The 19,456-nt window shown below is 42.1% G+C and overlaps 1 protein-coding gene across 2 annotated transcripts in view; it reads right to left on the bottom strand.

Moving 5' to 3' along the window:
* Positions 1 to 19,456, bottom strand: part of LOC124478114 (BCAS3 microtubule associated cell migration factor-like) — a 62,244-nt gene that overhangs the window by 37,966 nt on the left and 4,822 nt on the right. For both annotated transcript variants that reach the window (XM_047036254.1, XM_047036253.1), the window contains exons 6-10: positions 16,934 to 17,015; positions 13,520 to 13,592; positions 3,256 to 3,363; positions 2,906 to 2,982; positions 528 to 604 (exon numbers count right to left, since the gene is read on the bottom strand). In XM_047036254.1, coding sequence (XP_046892210.1) covers positions 528 to 604; positions 2,906 to 2,982; positions 3,256 to 3,363; positions 13,520 to 13,592; positions 16,934 to 17,015 — 417 coding nt within the window. The remainder of the gene's footprint in view (positions 1 to 527; positions 605 to 2,905; positions 2,983 to 3,255; positions 3,364 to 13,519; positions 13,593 to 16,933; positions 17,016 to 19,456) is intronic.

The following is a 19,456-nucleotide window of genomic DNA, read 5'->3' on the forward strand; positions in this document are numbered from 1 at the left end:
AGCTCCAGACAAAGGATCATTAACAACTTGAATTAAATAACTTCAGAATCAGGTGTGAAGCTTAAAGTGCACTAATTACAGCTATCGTAAATAGTCCATATGAAATATTATTCCCAGTAAAAAAAAACCCACGTCCCAAAGAGACATACAAAACAGATTTGCTTTATAATAATAATTTTCTAGAACGTTTTCCAGACCAAAAACAGGCGGTTACACAAACACTGACCCCATCTGTCAATTACTTTGAGTGGCCCAACGTTATCAGAAAACTACCAGACTCAATTATCCATTAAATATATTGCAGACTTGCTTTTTATACGGGCCACAAATGCGAAAAATCTCATTAAATTGCCCAAAAAAGAACTTTACATCTGTTGATTTTCAAATGCTATCATTTCTAGTGGACTCTTCCTGGAATGAATTGGATATTTCAGCAGATTAGAGAAGGGGAAATTGGGGGGGATTGCTTTTGTAGTGATAAGCACATCTGCATTCGGGTGCATAAATGTGTGTGCAGTCTCCCCTACCTTGTTCTCTGCATAGGCTAGCCAGCGGCCTCCGAGGGCTATCGGGTTTAGGTTGGGACCAGGACATGGGTAGCAGCCTGGAAATACAAAAGGTTGACTTTGTTCATTAATGAACTTGAATGAGAAACATTTTTATCTTCTGGAACTGTACTTTCTGAGGCATGCACTGCGAAAGACTAATAGATGTCCCTTGCTTTAAGTATGTCAGATTTAGTTATCAGTGATTTCTGCTAATGTGGTAGCCATTTTCTTTGGGGCCCCATGTCCCCTGAGTATATGACTGTCTGTCTGAGTCTCTCTTAAGCCATTAATGTGTTAGTAAGGAGTATCCTGCTTGAGAAGATTAATGACAGGGTAACGAGGGAATGACCCAGAAGGTTGTGTGTGTCTGTGTGTGTTTGCGTGGGTGTGTGTGCATGTGTCGTTTTCCTTTTCACTTGAGCCGCATGACCTAATGGAGTCTGTGGCACCCAATAAAGTGAGCATGGCTCCTGTACTGACTGACTGGCAGACACACTGATCCATGAGGGAGCAGTGAGCATACATACACAAACACACATACACATGCATGCACACACACGTGCACATACATGCATCTTTCCAGTTACACTAATGGCAACAAACAACACTTATTTATTGATAAATACATACATTTCCTAGCAGATGAACTATGAGGGGAAAAACTGCTGTCAATGAAAACTGTCATGCACAGCAGTAATGTACTAATGTAATAGTACTATTTTAAATACAAGTAGAGGTGTAGGAAATAAATTAGCATGAATCACATCCACCACCATCAAACAGTCACCACAACATATACACATGTGCGCGTAAACAGAGCTGTAGACATGATGGATATTGCCATAAATGCCTGCAGATAGAGACATGGACAAATCCTAACCCATTGACATTGAACATGCTGTATATAAACATCCAAACTGACACACATACACACCATACAATAAAAAATAGACACATGACATACAATTAAGCACACACATACACACACACAAGACACACGTACACCCACAAGGTCATGTGAGTGCATGTGGCGTAGAGTGTAGGGGGAAGAGAACAGCCTGACAGTAATTTAGTACTCAGGGTGCAGATGAGATGGAGGCAGACAGTAATTTAGTGTGCCGAGCCTGGGCCTGGGCCGGGGCCGGGGCTGGGGCCGGGGAGGCGGGGAGTATGGGGCTTGAGGTAAGCCACAAGGCACAGTAGTAATGCTAAAGCCCTTTTGTGCCTCTCCAAGGCCAAAGGGAGCCCAGGCAGTGAGATAACATGTGTCTGACACATCCTGTGTGGGGAGAGGGGTGAGGAGGGAAGGAAGGGGGGAGGAGAGGTGAAGAGAGGAGGAACAGAGGATAAGAAAGAGGGGAGGGAGGGGAGGACAAGAAACTGAGGAAACGGGGAATGAACAAAGTCTAAATGTCTATGTGAACGTTCCCAAAGAAATGTTCAAGAAATTATTATAGAAAGCACTAGTAAATCCAGAGTGAAAATATTGGATGTAGATAAACAATGGCTCAGGATCATGGAATACATTTGAAAATGAAAGGAGAGTACTCAAAATATTATCATCCTCAAAAAAATTACATTTTAGAGGCATCTCCATGGTCTATCTATACCATTCAAGAAAGTCTAGAGGAACGTTAAAACAGCTGCCCTAGCCCCTGAACACTCAAAAACATGTGCCCCCATCTCCTCCATGAAGAACAACACTGTACAGAGACACGCCACCTCATCAAATCAGGACCCACATCACAGGATGCTATCGTGCTTGCCCCTCTTCCGCCCCAAAAGACGTGTCTCTATGTTACAATCCGGAAGCCTCATTCAATAGAACATTTAATAACTATTGAGTATGTTTGGTTTCCTGTGGCCCAGACCGACTGGGAAGGCAGGCAGACAAAGACAAGACACATTAAAGACGGTTCTAATGGCAGTTTACTGCAGTCAATGACTTAAGTGGACAGTGATGGTCTTCTGATGTGTTTTGGGCTTTGACTTGTTTTCCTATTATTATAGGGACATTAGCATCAGAAGAGGGGTTGGGAATTAAAAATATATATTTTGACATATCAATAAAAACAGTTTGAGAATGCTTTCATCCATATAAACTTATTGCATGTCTCTTTTTAGTAAGTGTAAATAGCATTCAGCTATTTATAAAGCTTCTTGACTAAAATGTCTGTGTATTTGTGTTGCAAGTGTGCTGCAAGCTGATAAGAGGTACAATGTGTGAAGTTAATCAGAGGGGAATTCCTGCTTTTAGCTTGTTATGGATGAAAGTGACAAAGAAAATAAACTTGTTCTGGTGTTAAACGACACATAAAAAGTCCCTTGTTGATGTCGCAGAGTTCACAGTGGCTTACTTGTAACAAAGAATTTTTTGGTGAAGGTACAGCTATCAAATGCAGCTATCTTCTCCTGCAGGACAACAACCAGAATCCTGAAAGAATAAAAATAATCAAATTTAGGCAAATGATATCTGCAGAAATACACAACAAAAGAAACACATGAAAACCAGTGCATTTCTTATCAAGCAACATGATCTAATACATATTCAAATCCTGCTGGTGCCAGAATGGCATTAATTCACCTTGGACTTGAAGCTCTTTCTCCACACTGCTTTTAATGAAAACACTACAATTCATTAAATGAGTCCTACCAATGAGCTCAGCATTGTGTGGTAAAAAGTGGGAAACAGAAAGATTGCACATACTCTTTGTTGCAGTGTAGGTCGTAGATGGGTGTCTTGAACTGAATAGACTTGACCATCTCCCCTGTCCGTAGAGAGTACAGGTCCACACAGCAGTACGGGGGAATTGTTCTTTAAGCAGAAACATTTTACACATCAAAGATCAATTTGGAACACTGATCATCAGCAGGCAATATCATTTGATGCATGACTTCATGTTCTTTTGCCAAGCGTAAACTCTTGACACACACAGTCTTTGTGTGGCTGCAAGAAGCATCTCTTCCTTTCCTCTTCAAAGTCTCTAGAGGTTTCACACAGTATATGTTTCCATTCCAGAAGGCTCTTTCTGGCCTGCTTCCACAAAAATACCAACAATGAAAGGGAGGTGAAACACAAGAAGGGAAACGCTTTGTCATGTAATGCACACATTTTCTGGACGCTTCTCTATCAACAGATAGAGAAGGAATATTGGAGGGGCTATCTAACACCAGTGGCTGCTGGCAGAGGGAAATTCAAACATAAATTCTCATCAAGCCTCTTTCCCTTGTCTTTAACTTTCGATCCCCATTGGCAAAGCCTGTGGTGCCTCATTGGCCAGCACTCAATAGAGATACGAGGCTGAGATGTAGAATTGGTTTTGTTTCGAAAGACATGGGGCTATTGGCTTTCAGAAGCCTATTTACTCCTCTGGTTCATATTCAATCCAATTGTAATCCTCATCAATCTCTGCCTGAGGGTCTGCAGAACATTTGAGATGCAAAAATAAATTGGCTCCGAAACGCTTGACTTTATAACATGCTGGTTTGGAAATGTTGCTTGATTTGAACTCTTTCCCATTGAGTAGTAATAATGGTCTGTCATCACAGGCAATGTAAAACTTAATAAACTTTGAAGTGGTTGCGTAAGGTACTATCCTAGACTCCTGACATATTGATTTGTGATGGTTACGAGATTAGTCAATAGGGAAGGAAGTCAATTGATGACTTGATCAATGTGGATCTTCTCTTACAGTCCAACAACCACATATGTCATCCCAACGAGCCTAAATAATGACAGAGGACTGACAATTCATGAACAGGTTCCCCCTAAGGCATTTGCCATGAGTAACAAGTTATTAGGCTCCACCTCCTTCATGCACAACAGCTGTGTAAGCTTAGGACAGAAGTCATAATACTTATCACCATGCGAATTCAGTGACCAAATTGTCTCTTGTGGTCGCATTACAGATGTAATGTCCGTCTGCCTTCTCAAGCACCACCACTCCCTGTCTTTTAATGGCGGAAGAAGATTTGCTAATCCCATTCAGAACTCTTGATAGACACAAACAGTGGATGAAATACTGCGGGTGAGCCATTGAAAAATCCCTTTTTTGAAATTTGAACATATCAGGGCATTACAAAGCAGCCAAGACATGTTAAAGTGGCCACAAATTGCCAGGAACATGGAAGCACTTAAGGGGAGTTCAATGTGAAAAAGCTGTTGAACGTCACAGCCATGTGCTACTCGATAGCCCCATGTCGTCGCAGTGATCGAGACCAGATAAAGAGTTTTAATTTGTCGTAATTCTCTCAATGAGAGCATCTTTGAACTTTGCCGGTAAAATAAAAGCCAGTCCATCCTTCTCTCTCACTTTCTACAGGAATATTCTTTTTCTGATTTTGTTTCCTCGTTTTTTCTCTGGTCAAGTAGACATGGTATTTATGTAAGTGGTGTTCATGTTCGACCCTCTGTACACTGTATTTATTTTTGCTTTTGCCATAGCAGCAAACGCCAAACAGTATTACTGTCTGTGGCGCTGGACAGGAGGCCCCAGAAAGGCAAACAGAGGCACAGTGGCAGGAAAAAGTCCCTGGCAAAGGGAAACCAATAGAAACCAGATTGAAAGAAAATTAATCTTCCTTTGGCTGAATTTATGGAAGTTGAATATGCGTGCAACCAAACATGCTAGGCAATTTTAAGCTAGGCTAGCTTGGCTGTTTTTTGTTGGAAATCTTGTTCTTATTTATTAAATGGTAACGGACAGAATGTACAGCTTGTGAAGAGCTTTTGGGCCGTACAGGACTCAAGGCCTGTAAATGTTCTTTCAGGGGGGCACCATGTCAGGGTTCGCCACTCTTTGATCCTACCAGGCCGGTGTTCCAGTGTGTGTTTATAGTGAGACCATGACAGGATTAGTGTGAGCGTGTAAGCAGCACCACAACAGGGAGCTAGGCTAGACGCCGCAGACACGAACAATGCTCCACACTCCCAAAGACGGAGCCAAAATAATCACCCAACACCCAGCTTGCTCTCCCTCTCTCTCTCCCTCTCTCGCTTCCCACCCCCTATTTCTCCCACTGTCTCACTCTTTCTTTCCTTCCCCATCCTACCCTCTCTCTCGCACGAACTTCAGACACCCAACTCTGACACTCGACCCCTCGCTGTCTCACAGCAACGGATATATTGAAGCACACACAAGCTCTCGCACACAAACACTCATACAATATAAACCAATTCGGCCCTGCCACAACTTCCAAACCCTGACATACACACTCCCTGACATTGCGTATAACACACCCGCCCACGGGACACACATGCATACTGTACACACACTCTGGCTGCTGGAGAATGCTTCCCAAGCCAGCGGCTGGACAGTTTGCTGCAGCCACGGCGCCACGGGAGCCCTCAGATCTCCCAGTCAAGCCAGAGAAATAAAACACTGTCTCGGAGCTGTGTGAGCACACTGTGTGCATGTGTCTGTCGTTCTGTCCGACACTGTGTGCATGTCAGTGTGAGTGCATTCCACCCTTCACTCTCTGTAAGCAGTAAGAAAGAAGATAAAAGAGGTGTCCCATTAGGAGTGGGAGTCTGTATTCAGATCTCCAGAGCAGTACACCTCCCTGCTGCTAGTCAGAAGGGCTTTTCCTGGAGACCTCACAGTGAGACAACAGCATGACCGTCTGTGTCCCAGCAAAGCTAGGATTACCGATTCAATGTAAAACCTTGCAATTAATATGTTGCACTTTTCAAAAACCTGTTTGCTGGCGGCTGCTTCATCGATTTCAGCATTATCAGGGTCAGATCAATCTAATTCAAAGCTTTTTGCAAGCAACGAACCCTGGAATTGATTCATGGGACAGTGATAGTCATCTATTATAGAATCAAAATGGCCCACAATTCCATTGTTTTGCTTTGGCAGTATTTTAATAAATGACCCAGTTCTAATGGAAGCAACGTGGGGTCAGTGGTAATATGATTTCCTGGTGCTGGGGACTTGGAGGCGTGGGTTGAAAGCAGGGCTAAATCACAATGATCATTATGGATCATGGCTGACTGTCAGTCCTTGCACATGTTAAGGTGACACTGAGCGCCATTCCCTGGCTCAGTAATAGGACTGTTATGATGGCGATTAGATCAACGTGTCAATTACTATTACTCAAGCTGGTCTTTGGGTCTGATGGATAGAAAAGGGTCAAAAACAGTTGCTGTGTGAGAACAAGATAAACACACACTGCAAAATATTCATATTCAGACCACTTCCATTGTACAATGACTGTACATTTGATTTTCTTTGAGAAGGTGCAAAACAGGGAAAAGGAATAACAGGTTATGTCTGGAAAAATATCACACACACACACACAGAGCTGAGACAGGGAACTTGACCTCCATCTTAAAGACTAAGTGGTCTGAATTGAAAAATGGATGACCTTGGCCTTTTCCAACCTCACAATATATCAGACAGGAATTTGCCTAATCCTAAATTACTAGATAATTACAAAGTACTATGTTGTAAAGTAATGTAAAAAAAGAATCTAAAATAAGACAGGCATTTAGTAACCTGTTAAATCCATCTCCTGTCAAAAAAAGGCTCACCAATAAAAAGGACCATGAATCAGGGTCATTTACTATCCAGTGCTGCTACTGTAGCTAGCAGACATAAAAAAAGAAAACTTGACACAGAACCCGTATGAGACTTTTACAACCGGAGTGAGTCTCTATTTTAGCAACACAACGGCTTACAATGGTCGTTATGGCCATTATGTCAAACACATACCATTTAATCATATGCTTTTTTTAAGAAACATTATGGCATCTGTTATTTTAGCTGTAACACTAGTATGCTGCGCTTGCGCTTCTCTGAAAGGGTAACTTCTTGTTGACGGAATTGGAAGGGTTTTAATCTGTATGATTTTTGTTTTATGAAAGTGAACCATTGAATAAAAACCGCATCCACTTCTTGTGGCAGGGCGATCCGGGGGAAACCTGGAAAGGGATTTAAAACGAGCCAAATAAATGTATTTACAAGGGAAGAACGTCATCACGTTTCCGAATGCAGCCCATCTTTTACGAGTTGCCTGAATGTGAACGACAATCACACGGTGGAAATGCAAAACAAAAACAACCTTCAATCATGATGCTGATCGGGATGTCAGCAGGCTGGAAGTGTTGTGAGAGGGGATGAGAATGCCCACATCAGGGATTCCATTTCAACTTTGGGTATTCTTGTGCTCGTTTCAACAAATGGATTTAATTTTGTAGGATGCGTCTACTGTAAATATATATTTTAACACCAACCAAAATTTTGGAAGTCCCAACCAAATGCACCTATTTTAGACTAATTATGTTAGTATTGGATGTTATGAGGATCTGTTTATTTAAAATGTAATCACATCTTGTTTTGCTTGCTTCTTTGACCTACTTGGGTCAAGAAAATCCTCTATTTTTTTTTATAATTTTTTTTTTAAACTAAGGACATACAAATTTGCAGAACTAATCTTTGGACCTAGATCAAACTCTTTGTCCTTGATTTAAAACAGTCTTTTCTACTTGCAGACCCCCCCCCAAAAAAGTACAGATGACAGCAATTACAATATTTACATAGGAATCAAGAGATGTGGGTGGCAAAAGAGACACAACATTCAGGAGGTTTGACTAGTTCTTCCAAACCCCCCCACTTCTTTCTCCACACATCCTTTCCCTTCCAAATGCCTTCTCCTTCCGTCCTCTTCCTCTTCTCGGACCCAACACACAACAAACGCTGGCCACATCAGAGGCTGCTGCAGGCCCAAGGGGGGCCACAGTGATTCCGGCACGCCGCGGGCATTAGCGGGAAAGTAATTAGGGTAAAAAGTTCAACCGCAACTTCATGTCTGCAGCCCTGCCAGATAAAAAATCCTCTACGTTCAGTACAGTACAACGGCATATTGAAAACACATTCCCCAGTGATGCAACTGTGTTCTTTTGCCACACTGTTCAAAGACTAAACCACACAAGAGTCACACAGGTGGCACTACACAGAAGCAACTCAAAAGCTATTCCTTGTAAAAAAAAGACTGATAAGACACTGGCCACTTAGACAATAACAGAATAGAGTCACATTGAGATATCCATCAATATAATTTAATGGCCTGGAACATTAAATTACAGACAACATAAGGAAACAATACCACCAAAATCAATATCCAACAGAGATTAATACATTAATGCAGCATTAATCTCAGGAGTTAAAATGCTCTCATAGATCAGAGAATTATGAATATTTATTAATAACCCATAACTTGCAATATACCAACTTAATGTGTTAAAAGGGTATAAGTTGTACAAAAAATTTAAAAGCCCAATGACTCATTCTGGTAATTAAGAAACAGATATAGCCATCAGTGACAGAATGAAAACATACAAATGGAAAATATGGCAAACTGCTTTAAACTCCTCAAAGACACATTTCAAAGGAGAGGGTCTTCCTTTCCTTAGAGACCTTGAGTTATATGACTGTACAGTCTGCACGAAATGCACCGAGCCAAGATCTAAGGAGCAACCTGCACCTGCAGACTCTCAGAGCAACTTAAGAGGAAGGAGAATCCATGACTGAACGACTGAGTGCTAAATACCATTAGCATCCCTCTGGTCCATTCCACTAACAGCTTCCAAGTTGAAAATATGTCTACGTAACGAGCTGAACCCTGGTTCAAATCCCATGTTAAAGTACAGTGTACTGGTTTCTTTCCAGGAGAGGTACTTAACTTTGGTTTCACTAAATTAGTTATATGTCATCCTTGCACAGACAAAATTATGAAAATGTATCAAATGAATTGTCATGGACAGCATTGTCAGAAATTTACCATTTTGAAAGAAATGTAGATTATGTGAAACTGTTCAGAGTAAAAGGCTGTGGCAAGCACACTGTATGGGCTATTCTGTCAACTGAAAAGTAATTAAACATCATTCCGACAGTCAAGGAAATGTTTATGTATACTACTTCCAGTACTACTGTGTTTAATCTGACTTCCTATTTGAGGAGGGAAAACTTGTGAGGCAGAACATATTTTCGGCAGACAGAAAACAGACGTGCAAGTCAAAATAAACTCTTCAAAACGAAGCCAGAGACTGGACAGTTTTACCAGTATGCCTGCGCCAAAAAATAGGAAGTTGGGATGAGATTACAGACATTTGCCATTCAAGAAAACAAGACAAAAGCGCATGATTTCATCCTAATGTTTTTTTTAAGTGAACAGGACATCCACACTGACAGATTTTTTTATAAACAAAAGATCAGTATCCATTTCTAAATGTACTTGAATACTGCACACACTTTAATGTGTTTGAATCAACTAGGAAACATTGTAAGCACAAAGGGCACCAATATTAGAATAGAGGTCATACAACAGCTCAGATTTGATTTGTCTTGAATTATTAACAAACTTCATAGCCAATGGACCGCACACATTGGCTGTAGTGTGTGTGTGTGTGTGTGTGTGTGTGTGTGTGTGTGTGTGTGTGTGGAGTACAAGGATCATAGCGTGCCTGAGGAAAGAACCCACGGTCTCATGCTGGTTTTAGAAAGCGTCATTTATCCAAATCCCTTTAATCTGGTGCTTCTTTTAATACAAACGCTTGCAGATTTCCATTTAATACACTTTAGAAAGGGGGAAACCTCGCATCTGTTTGGCTAAACCTGTCATGAAAATGCAATGAAAAGTGAGGCTTAGTATCACATAAGGCTTTCTTTTAAATGTTATGTGGAATGAGTGGGGTTTATCGCCCGCAATACTGTAATTAATAACGAGCCATTAGGTGACAACAGGACTTCCTATAGAGAGGCTTTGGATAAAGACACTGGACAGGGACATTACATCCTTTAGGATGACTCTAGCTTTGTTTAAAGGTGTCAATTTTGATCACAAATGGGGTTTTGATGCAGATAAAAGCACAGATAAAATGTGATGTTTATACTTACTTTAAACAAATACTATCCTCAACTTTGATTAATGTTGTGTGAAAATCCTTGACTTAGCCCTCAGATTTAATACACTGTAATCTGTTAGCGATGAACAATTTTTTTGTCATGGTTGAACTTGTTTGTATAGACAAGATACTATATATTTTACTGCCTCAGAATTCCAACAACAACCTACATATTTTAATATGTATGTTATTTCATAAGAAAAACTAAAATGTATTAAGTAATATGACTCAATATTTTACAAAAATATACTCCGGAATTAGAATTACAGAATTGTAAATCACCGGGATACTATTTAAAAGAGACTGAAAAGTCAGACAGTGGTAGCAGGTTACACTACAGCTGCTGCCCAGGGCCTTTTGGGGGGGGGGGGTCAACACAGGCTCACATAGTCATGGTGACCACATGATATCACTGTAGTGTCAAGGGACCCCAAAAAACTAATGATGTAGTAATCTCCACGATGACAGAAGACTATATTGGTTAGAACAGAGAGGCAGAGGCAGAGGCACAGGGCAGAGACAGACAGAGAGAGAAAACTAAATGCACCCACATCCTCTGAAGCATCTGGAGGGGTAAAAACGTCAGTGAATCTACTGACAGACTTCTCTGAGACTGCAACAGTCCAGTTTTCAGAGTCTGGAGGATAAAGGCGTGCTTCGTGGCAATGAACATTTACCCTAGGAGAGTGTCCTCTGGAAAACCCACAAATGGTTAAGCACCTCCGCATTACCCAAACAATTTGCATTTGTTGTGAAACAGCAGCCTTAAATCTTTCAAAATTGTAATACCTGCAGACCTTATTAGAATGAAAGAAAAGAATAAGAATGACGGCAGGGGTTGGAAAACACAAATCCTTTCCAGATCTGTGAGGAGGCATACCAGGGCTTGCAATGGCACAGGCATTCTTGACTAATTCCCAAAGCCCACTGGCACCGGTGCAGAGCATGAAGGGGACGCACATGTAACTTTGCTGTCAGGAAAATCACTAGATCCATACATTGTTGGGACTTAACGTATAATCCTTTCCATTGATACAATTATGTTGAGTGTGCCTGGCTGGGTTAGTCCACAAATAGAGGGATCGGCACACTTTTTTTTTTTTCCTTCTCTGGTTTTCCTTTAATTTGCAGATCTTGTAATCTAAGCCTAGAGCTGACTGAACCAACTCCTAAACCAGCGCTCCTGTAGCGGCCAAGACTCCAATCTGTTTTCCATTTAAGTGTCAAGACGGCATCCTTTTTGGTGGTTGACAAAAGCTGTTTTTTCAAAATGATTATATGCTAAAAACTGTGTGAGGACCTTAGTAAGTGTACGACCCAGCCCAATGGAACGTACTGTGCCCTTAGGGGGTTTTCCTGCCTATTAATGTAGTGTTCTTTACCAAACACTTCTCTACAAGACGCCACGGGCCTTGCCATTCAGCCAGAGGTCAGGGTTTCTGCCTTTCAACACAGTGCATGTTTTCAGCATTATCGCCAAGCGTCGCATGGGTGCTCAGCCAAACCGTCAAAACCCTCCCTGTGTCTGCGTCAGTGACGACATGGCAAGGGCTGCAGCGGCGGCGGCCGCAGTCCCTGGAAAACATCGGGAAGGTGGTCCTCATCAAAGTCCAGCCGAAGACAGACTTCCTTATTTCATTTCCCGGGGAGGAAATATCAAGTTAAATTTTGTGCTGTTCTGGAAGAGGAGCAGGGAAAATGGGAGGAGCCTGGGGTAGGATGGTGGGAGGGAGAGCAGGGGCTGTGTATGTAGAGACGAAAGCAGCACGCCCGGAGTTCTCTCTGCATTTCACTCCTACACTTTCGTTCCCTCTCTCCCCCCCCCTTTACCAGGTCAGGACATGGTGTGCCCACTCCCCACTCCCCAAGTGGCCACATGTCTGCTTGATCTTCTCTTCTTTCTGTCTCTCTCTTTCTCCCTCTATAAAGGGAGGCTCTGAAACTGCTTCAGTTGCTCCAATACCCAGCTTTATTCAGCCTGACCAGCGATCCCAAAGGCTTGTTCCATCCCAGACGATCACACCCTGGGCCCCGACAGCGTACGCAAGGGTGGGGGTGGGGTCCTTTGATGCTTCTTATTACACACCGAACACTACAGGCTTTCAAACTTACTTAACATTTGTACCTCATAACATCTGAATGTCATGGAGAACAGTCAAAACACTCGCCCCTTTCCACACTTTTTAAAAGGGAAAATGTCATAAAGACAACAGTGACAGGACACTCCATTAGTTCAAGGGAGTAAGTTTACCTCCTCCAAGTTGTGTTTCAAAAGTCTCTGGTACTCTATATACTCCAACTGCATTTTGGTCTTGCTTTGTGATTTTCAATCACAAAGCAAGCCTACAATTATCAAATAAGGATAAACCTACCAATAGCATATCTTGTTCACAATGTTGTAATGCTATATGACCTGGGCCCTGTTTCATAAAGTGAATAAATAAGCCAGGCTTATTTTGCTGTGCTGCCATATTATTTTACTTTATTAACCACTATCAGTAACATCAAAACAACATTCAAGCACATGGTTGTCCCTGTGCCTGATTATGCAAAGGGTCTAAATGATCAAGCAGAAAACAGAGGCAGGCCAGAGAAGTAGAATGACTAGAGCAGACACGACTCTTCTCATCATGCAACAGACAAGTCAAAAAGGGGCACCCAATGAAAAAAGGCTGCTTCAACGCCAACTGATGTACATCACCACCGACCAATGGTCATGGTTAGCACATATGGAAACTGAATTACAAGTGAGTGAGTGAGTGAGTGAGCAGGATTCAACTTTGACCTCCTTCAAAATGCCATTTGGTTAGCTAATGGACTAGCTCTGTTTAATTGACGTCAGTAAAATCCACTTTCCTACAATGGAGGAAAGTCTTATACTGTAATGTTTTTGTGCCAGGTCACTAAAAGACTCATTCCTTAAAGTCCCTTTAAGGATTGGGCATGTTTGGACATCGTGAATTTAACAATACTTAAACTGGAATGGGAAAGTGCAAGACATAATCCACTTCGAATTTACCTAGGAAGTGATGTCACAGGCATCAGGTTCAGGGTCAGAACTTACCCTGAGGACCCGGTACTCTTGCACACCCCCAGCAGTGGTCTCTTGTCGGCAAAACCGTCCACATTCAGAGGATCTAGAAAGCACAAGAGGAAGAGGATGAGGGACTGAAGAATTGTACAACTGAGTGACAAAACAAAGAGAGACGTTCATTTAAGAGGCCACTGGGAGGTCTGCTACCACTCCAGGAAGTGTGTTGATTACATTATAACAACTGCCCACAAATCATAGTATGAGGGGAGTATAAATATACATAAAGAATATTATATATGTGTATGTATATATACACACACACACATTTTCTTAATTGTTTTTGGATGTTTTTCCTCCGCTCCCCTCCACTTGTATCTGTTAACTTAGTAGGGACTCATCAACACTGACCATCAAATAATGCCCGGTTTGCATGAAGATTGATGGGAAATCAAATGTAATTATATTGACATTAAAAAGGAGACTTTGATACGCCACCCTTAGCAATGTGTTGAATTTACATCTTTCCACACTGAGGCACACTAGGGAAGAGAGAAAAGGGTAGAGTACAGAAACCAAGACGAGAAAGAGTAATGGGAGGCTTCCCATTTGTCTCTCTGTTAAGGGTGGAGAAAACGTGTTACATTAAGAATATAGATCACAGATTTTCCTTCGTTAATCCAGCTTTAAAAACTGAAAAGGGGGGTAGGGGGGTTTGAGGAAGATATTAGCCTTTAGAGGGCTGTAATTTGGGTTTGACAGTAATCAGTGTAAGTTCCTGTGGTGTGGCGTGGAAGCTGAGAATGTTGCTCCTCCAACCCTTCACACTCCAGAACTTTCTGTCCTCATATTTCTGTCATCAGACATCACAAGCAGTTACAATATTGAGCTGTAATACAAATTTGATGGCTCATAAAGAAGAAATGGTTTCCATTTAGTAAATCAAGCATTTAGTAACAATAACTTTTTTTTTTGTTTGTTTTTTTGACAATGGATTTTTTTATTTTTTTATAGGCCTAGTATCTGATGACAAATCGTAGTGATACTGCATTGATTGCAGGTAAATCTGCTCAGTTTCGTTCAAATGTCCATACATCTTTTCGTGAGCGATAACTGGTTTTAATCTTATTTATAATAGAATTAGGTTTAGGACTGTAATTGCTGTCAATGTTACTTTCAGTTTCAGAAAATGAAACAGTTTCAATGATGGCTATGCAAGGTAGATATATACGTCAGAGGTTTCTCTGTTCAACAAGCTAAAAGGAGCAACAGCTGACTACAGCATATTCCAAACATGGTCAATGATCATCTATTGTATTTGAGGACACTTGGAGGGTCAGTTGTCCAAAAGGACGGAGGATGCAAAACCCGGGAGAGTGGATAAACAGATTTGTTCCCCTTCGGAAAACCGCTGTTTCCTCCTCTATTCTGGGAAAAGGAACCTTGCCTTATTGGAATCAACACCTATTTTCGGGACTTTTCCAAAATCCGCCCACCCAGGCTCCACATCCCAAACAATTGGCCTTTTAACAGCCGGCCACAGTGCAACACTGTTTGCGCCCTGGCAGATTGCAATCAGTGTCCTCCCCTCCGCTAGTACAATCCATTTCTATATTCCACAGAGAGAATCGCTCCCCTCATGTGTCGGGTATCTGCTGCTTCCTATTACTGTAGTTAGCTTTCATCCCCTTCCAGAGCCCCCTTTCAATGCTGTCATTGTGCATTGTTGAAATCTGCCAAAGGACCGGAACATGGACCGAGAACAAAAAGCTGATTTTCTCACCAAGAAATGCCACATGCTAACAGTTCATGGTGCTTCTCACAGCGCTGAATGATACCTGCAGTGACAGCAGATTCAAACTTCACGGCTGGAGAAGAACAAATTGGCGGAACAAAGGAAATCCAATTGAATCTGGGCCTTAGATATGTGAATGCTTTATATTAGATAGAATCAGGTGCGTTGCCGGGGAATTGGTCAATTTATCACCACAGTAATAGTTAAAAATAAACTTTGATCCTGATATATTTTCTATATGTGTGGATGGGAGTATGGGGACAAATAAACCAACAAGACATTTCCACAGGTTTGTTTTTTTACTTCACTGTACCAACTACCTCGTTATCAGAAGAAAAAAAAAAAAAAAAGCACCAAAAAAATCCTAAAAGCACTGCTGGCCCATGGCGTGCAGAGGTAATCCTTCACCTTTTCTTCCCTTTTATTTGTGGTCTGATTGAAAATGATTCGATAAAAACCCTGAGTATGTTCTTTGGGCTGTTTCTCTTCCTTGGCTAACCTTTAATAAATGCAATTACTCCCCATAATACAATATGGCTGATGAGACAGTTGTGATCAGAGATTCAAGGAGGTACAGGGGGGAGAGGAAATGGAAGGATGAATAAACAAAAGGGTAGAGGGAGAAAATAGGTAGGAGAAAAAAAAATTAACAAGGGAAAAGAGAGCATGAAAAAGGGAACTTGAGCAGGGGGACGGAGAGATTGTTAGATAAAGGTAGAGAAACGATCAATAGATAGATCGAGAGAGAGAGGTTCACTAGCAGTTTGCCGGCAAAGTCTCTCACTTCAGAGGCAGCCAGAGGCAGCTGAGGCCAGGCCAACACTAATCTTCAAGGACTGACTTTAATATTAAGATGAGAACATGGAAGAGAGAGAGGGAGGGCTCTGGCAAGAGCCTCTAGTAAGAAACAGAGGGCAGCAGTCTTTAATTTCACCATGATGTATCACTGTGAAAAAAACTTTGCAACCCCAAACTGCTTGAATTATGACACACTTAACTTAATTTCAAGTATCGTCCTTGAACACTGACAACAGATTTCAAAATATCCAAGTGATTCCTTTTTTGGAGAAAGAAGATTCTTTGTAGCATTGCAAAACACACAAAGGAGGAAAAAAAACAAGGCAAATGTGCTTTGAAGTGCATAAATTCAGCTACAGCACATTTCCACCACTTCTGCATATTTGGTGGATAAATATTGCAAAGAAAGCGGCGGACAGAGGAGTGGTGAAGCAGTTCATGTGACATGACAAGGTGAAAACAGCTGAGCTCTCCTCTCAATTCCGGAACGACAGCGTCTTGGGAAAGCGTCTCTTGAAAGCGCAGTCGTAAACGATGTGCATCACAGTCAAAGGATATGGGATATGACCTGAAATATAACTAACTCTAAGACGGAAAGCTGGTCTGCTTTTGCTCTAGGCTAGATTGAGTCCTCAACTAAAAAAGTGTTTGATTGAATCATGAGTCACGACTGACTCCTCGAAAACTCCAAGCTATAACTAAGCTAAATTCCTAGTCGGTTTACCAGGCCAGCGTGGGCCTGTATTGACTGTGATGTGTTGACAGTGAAGTCTGAGTCTTGGGCACTTGACGGCAGGGAATATAATTAGAATATCGTTATTGTACCATTCTATCTGTCTCTCACAGATACTTACTGATGAGGGGAGCTGGCAGGATGCAGGCCGCTCGCACTGGACCATGGCGCACAGAGAACAGCTCCTGGGCCTCGCCACTCAACTGAGGAGAAACACAAACACATACTTGGGTAGAAAAACCACTCACAGACACAAGTACATAGATTGTTGTAACACACTGCATAAACGCTCATGGTAATAACTAGCACATCCTATACACTGAGGCCTACACACACACACACACACTTCAGGCCTTTTATGTATTGCCAGACTGTACACTTGTGACCCCATCATAATATACCAATGATAAACCCAGATTCAACCACAAGACAATGTATAGCTTCCAAGCCACATCAATGACTCTAAACTCAGACATGGGCGGGGGAGACAATGCTGTCTCAGTCTAAGAACCCAGCTTGTTTATTCTGATGGCTTTTGAATTGTGTGAAAGGGCTCTGAAAGATATGACCCTGAAAAGGAAGAAGAGATAACCGTTTCATAGTTTGCACCAGTGGATAAAAGCTGGTTTAATTGCTGACCTGGCTTTGCAGGGCATTTAGATGCTTAGTTTGTAGGGATTGTCAGTCAAAATGTTGACCTTGATGGAAAAAGGCCATGTTTAAAAATGCCTCTTCTCAAGGGCAAGAAAAAACAACAAAAGGAACAAAAAGGGGTAATTTTGTATTCAGATACTCTGTGTACCAGTCCACCCATTGACAAAGAGGTGCAGCAAATCCATTAAGCATAGAGCACTCCAACAATCATCCCGCAACATTCTACACATTTTAGATATCTGTCGAAGAAGATAATAAAACACAGCCCTATAATCTTATTATTATCATCATTAGCTGCATCTCCACCATAATAAACAAGTTAATCCTTGGTGGAGTCACCAGTTTAGCATGCTCTTAGGAACGCTCCTGCAGTCAACAGGCGCATCCTTCCAATCATTCTATTCCATCCTGAGGCCAGGGCCAGCCAACTCGGCGATACATCCTAATAGAATTATCGACCTCAGCATGGTGACCAAGCTGCACCGGTTGGAAGGATAAAAGTCAGGCCAGGGGGAAAACAGTGGGACGGGAGGGGTGTGGGACAGCGTCAGGGACAAAGACGAGAGACAATGATGCAGGGGGGGCTGGGATACAAAGAGGGATTTGTTCACACTGTAAGAAAAATAATCTATTCCTACTGCGTGAAATGGGTTTCTCATGGTGGAGGCGGGGGGGGGGGGGGGGGGGGGGGGGTGGGCACGAGGGGCACAGAGAAGGGAAGTAGGAGGGAGGGGGTCGGGGTCGGTGGTTAAAGTGCCAGCCAAACCGCAGAGTAAAAGCTACCAAGCTCAGAATAATGGTCCCCCGTAGCATTACAATGCAAACGAGCGGCCTACTCTTCCTGTGGCAGGCCCAGAGGGGAGGGTGACAAGGGGGGTTCACAGCAGACTGGTACCACTGGCAATAGTAGGCACATTTAACCTCAACGGGTATTGACCCTCTGACCATAAGAGCTATGGTACAGGAAATATGTTTACCAGGACACAGACAAGAACTAGCAGGATGCTAGTTACCATATCTACTCTAACGGTTAACTGTAGATACACAAGGATTATGGTTAGTGGCAGATAAGAGTATGGCATCTTGTGTCAGGCTGACATATGAATGCTTGGATACGCAGGGTCAAGCCCCTTGATGGTTTGAATTGAGGCTTGACGCATGTAATGGCACATTGTTTTAAGAGCTAAAGCCCTACTTTTGTGATTCTTTTTTTTTTCTTCTTCTTTGCGTTAAATGACAGTGAAACATGCATTATCACATTACCGGTGCCTTAATCCGCGTGTTTTAAGACCATAAACCCATCTGAGGGGATGATCGCTCTTTTGCGCAATTAGTAGTCTTTTCAAAGTGGCGGATTTGGAGCCTGTGTTTTTATTAAAAGTGCTCAGGTCCAAGCGGTGGCCCAGAGATTACCCAGAGCATGGGACCCACTGGCCGGGTTAAAAGAAACACAGATACTAGGAAAATACAAAGAGGGAGGTGGTGGGGTTGGTGGGAAATGGAGAGTAATGGAATTTGCTGGATTGTGTGTGGAGGTTTTAGGATAATGCCACGAAGGCTATTGTGCATTACCCCTCCGCTCATCCTGGCCTTATGAGGCTCTGTGGGACACAGACAGCCATCAACAACATGTGCCACATTACATTAGCAGCTCATAGCAGGCCACAAGCCAGGCAATGCGCCAAATTGCTCATTTTGTTTAAAAAAAAATATATATATATATATATATATATTATATTTTTGTTTGACTTTTTCATTTCATTTGTGAGTCAGAGCGCTGAACAATCGTCCACTGTGACATATATTTTCTGTTTGGGTCACATTCAGTACTTAACTGAATTGACAGTTTGTTTTATTGAGTGTACTGAAAATGAATGATGCCAAATAAGCTCATACATGTGCGGACCATTCTCACTACTGGGACGCAAAGCAGACAGTGTTAACTCCTTTGCTTTGAAGCTGATGAAAATGTGTGTCCATGCGAGTGTGA

This window comes from Hypomesus transpacificus, chromosome 15 (genome assembly GCF_021917145.1).
Source record: "Hypomesus transpacificus isolate Combined female chromosome 15, fHypTra1, whole genome shotgun sequence".
NCBI classification, from domain to species: domain Eukaryota; kingdom Metazoa; phylum Chordata; class Actinopteri; order Osmeriformes; family Osmeridae; genus Hypomesus; species Hypomesus transpacificus.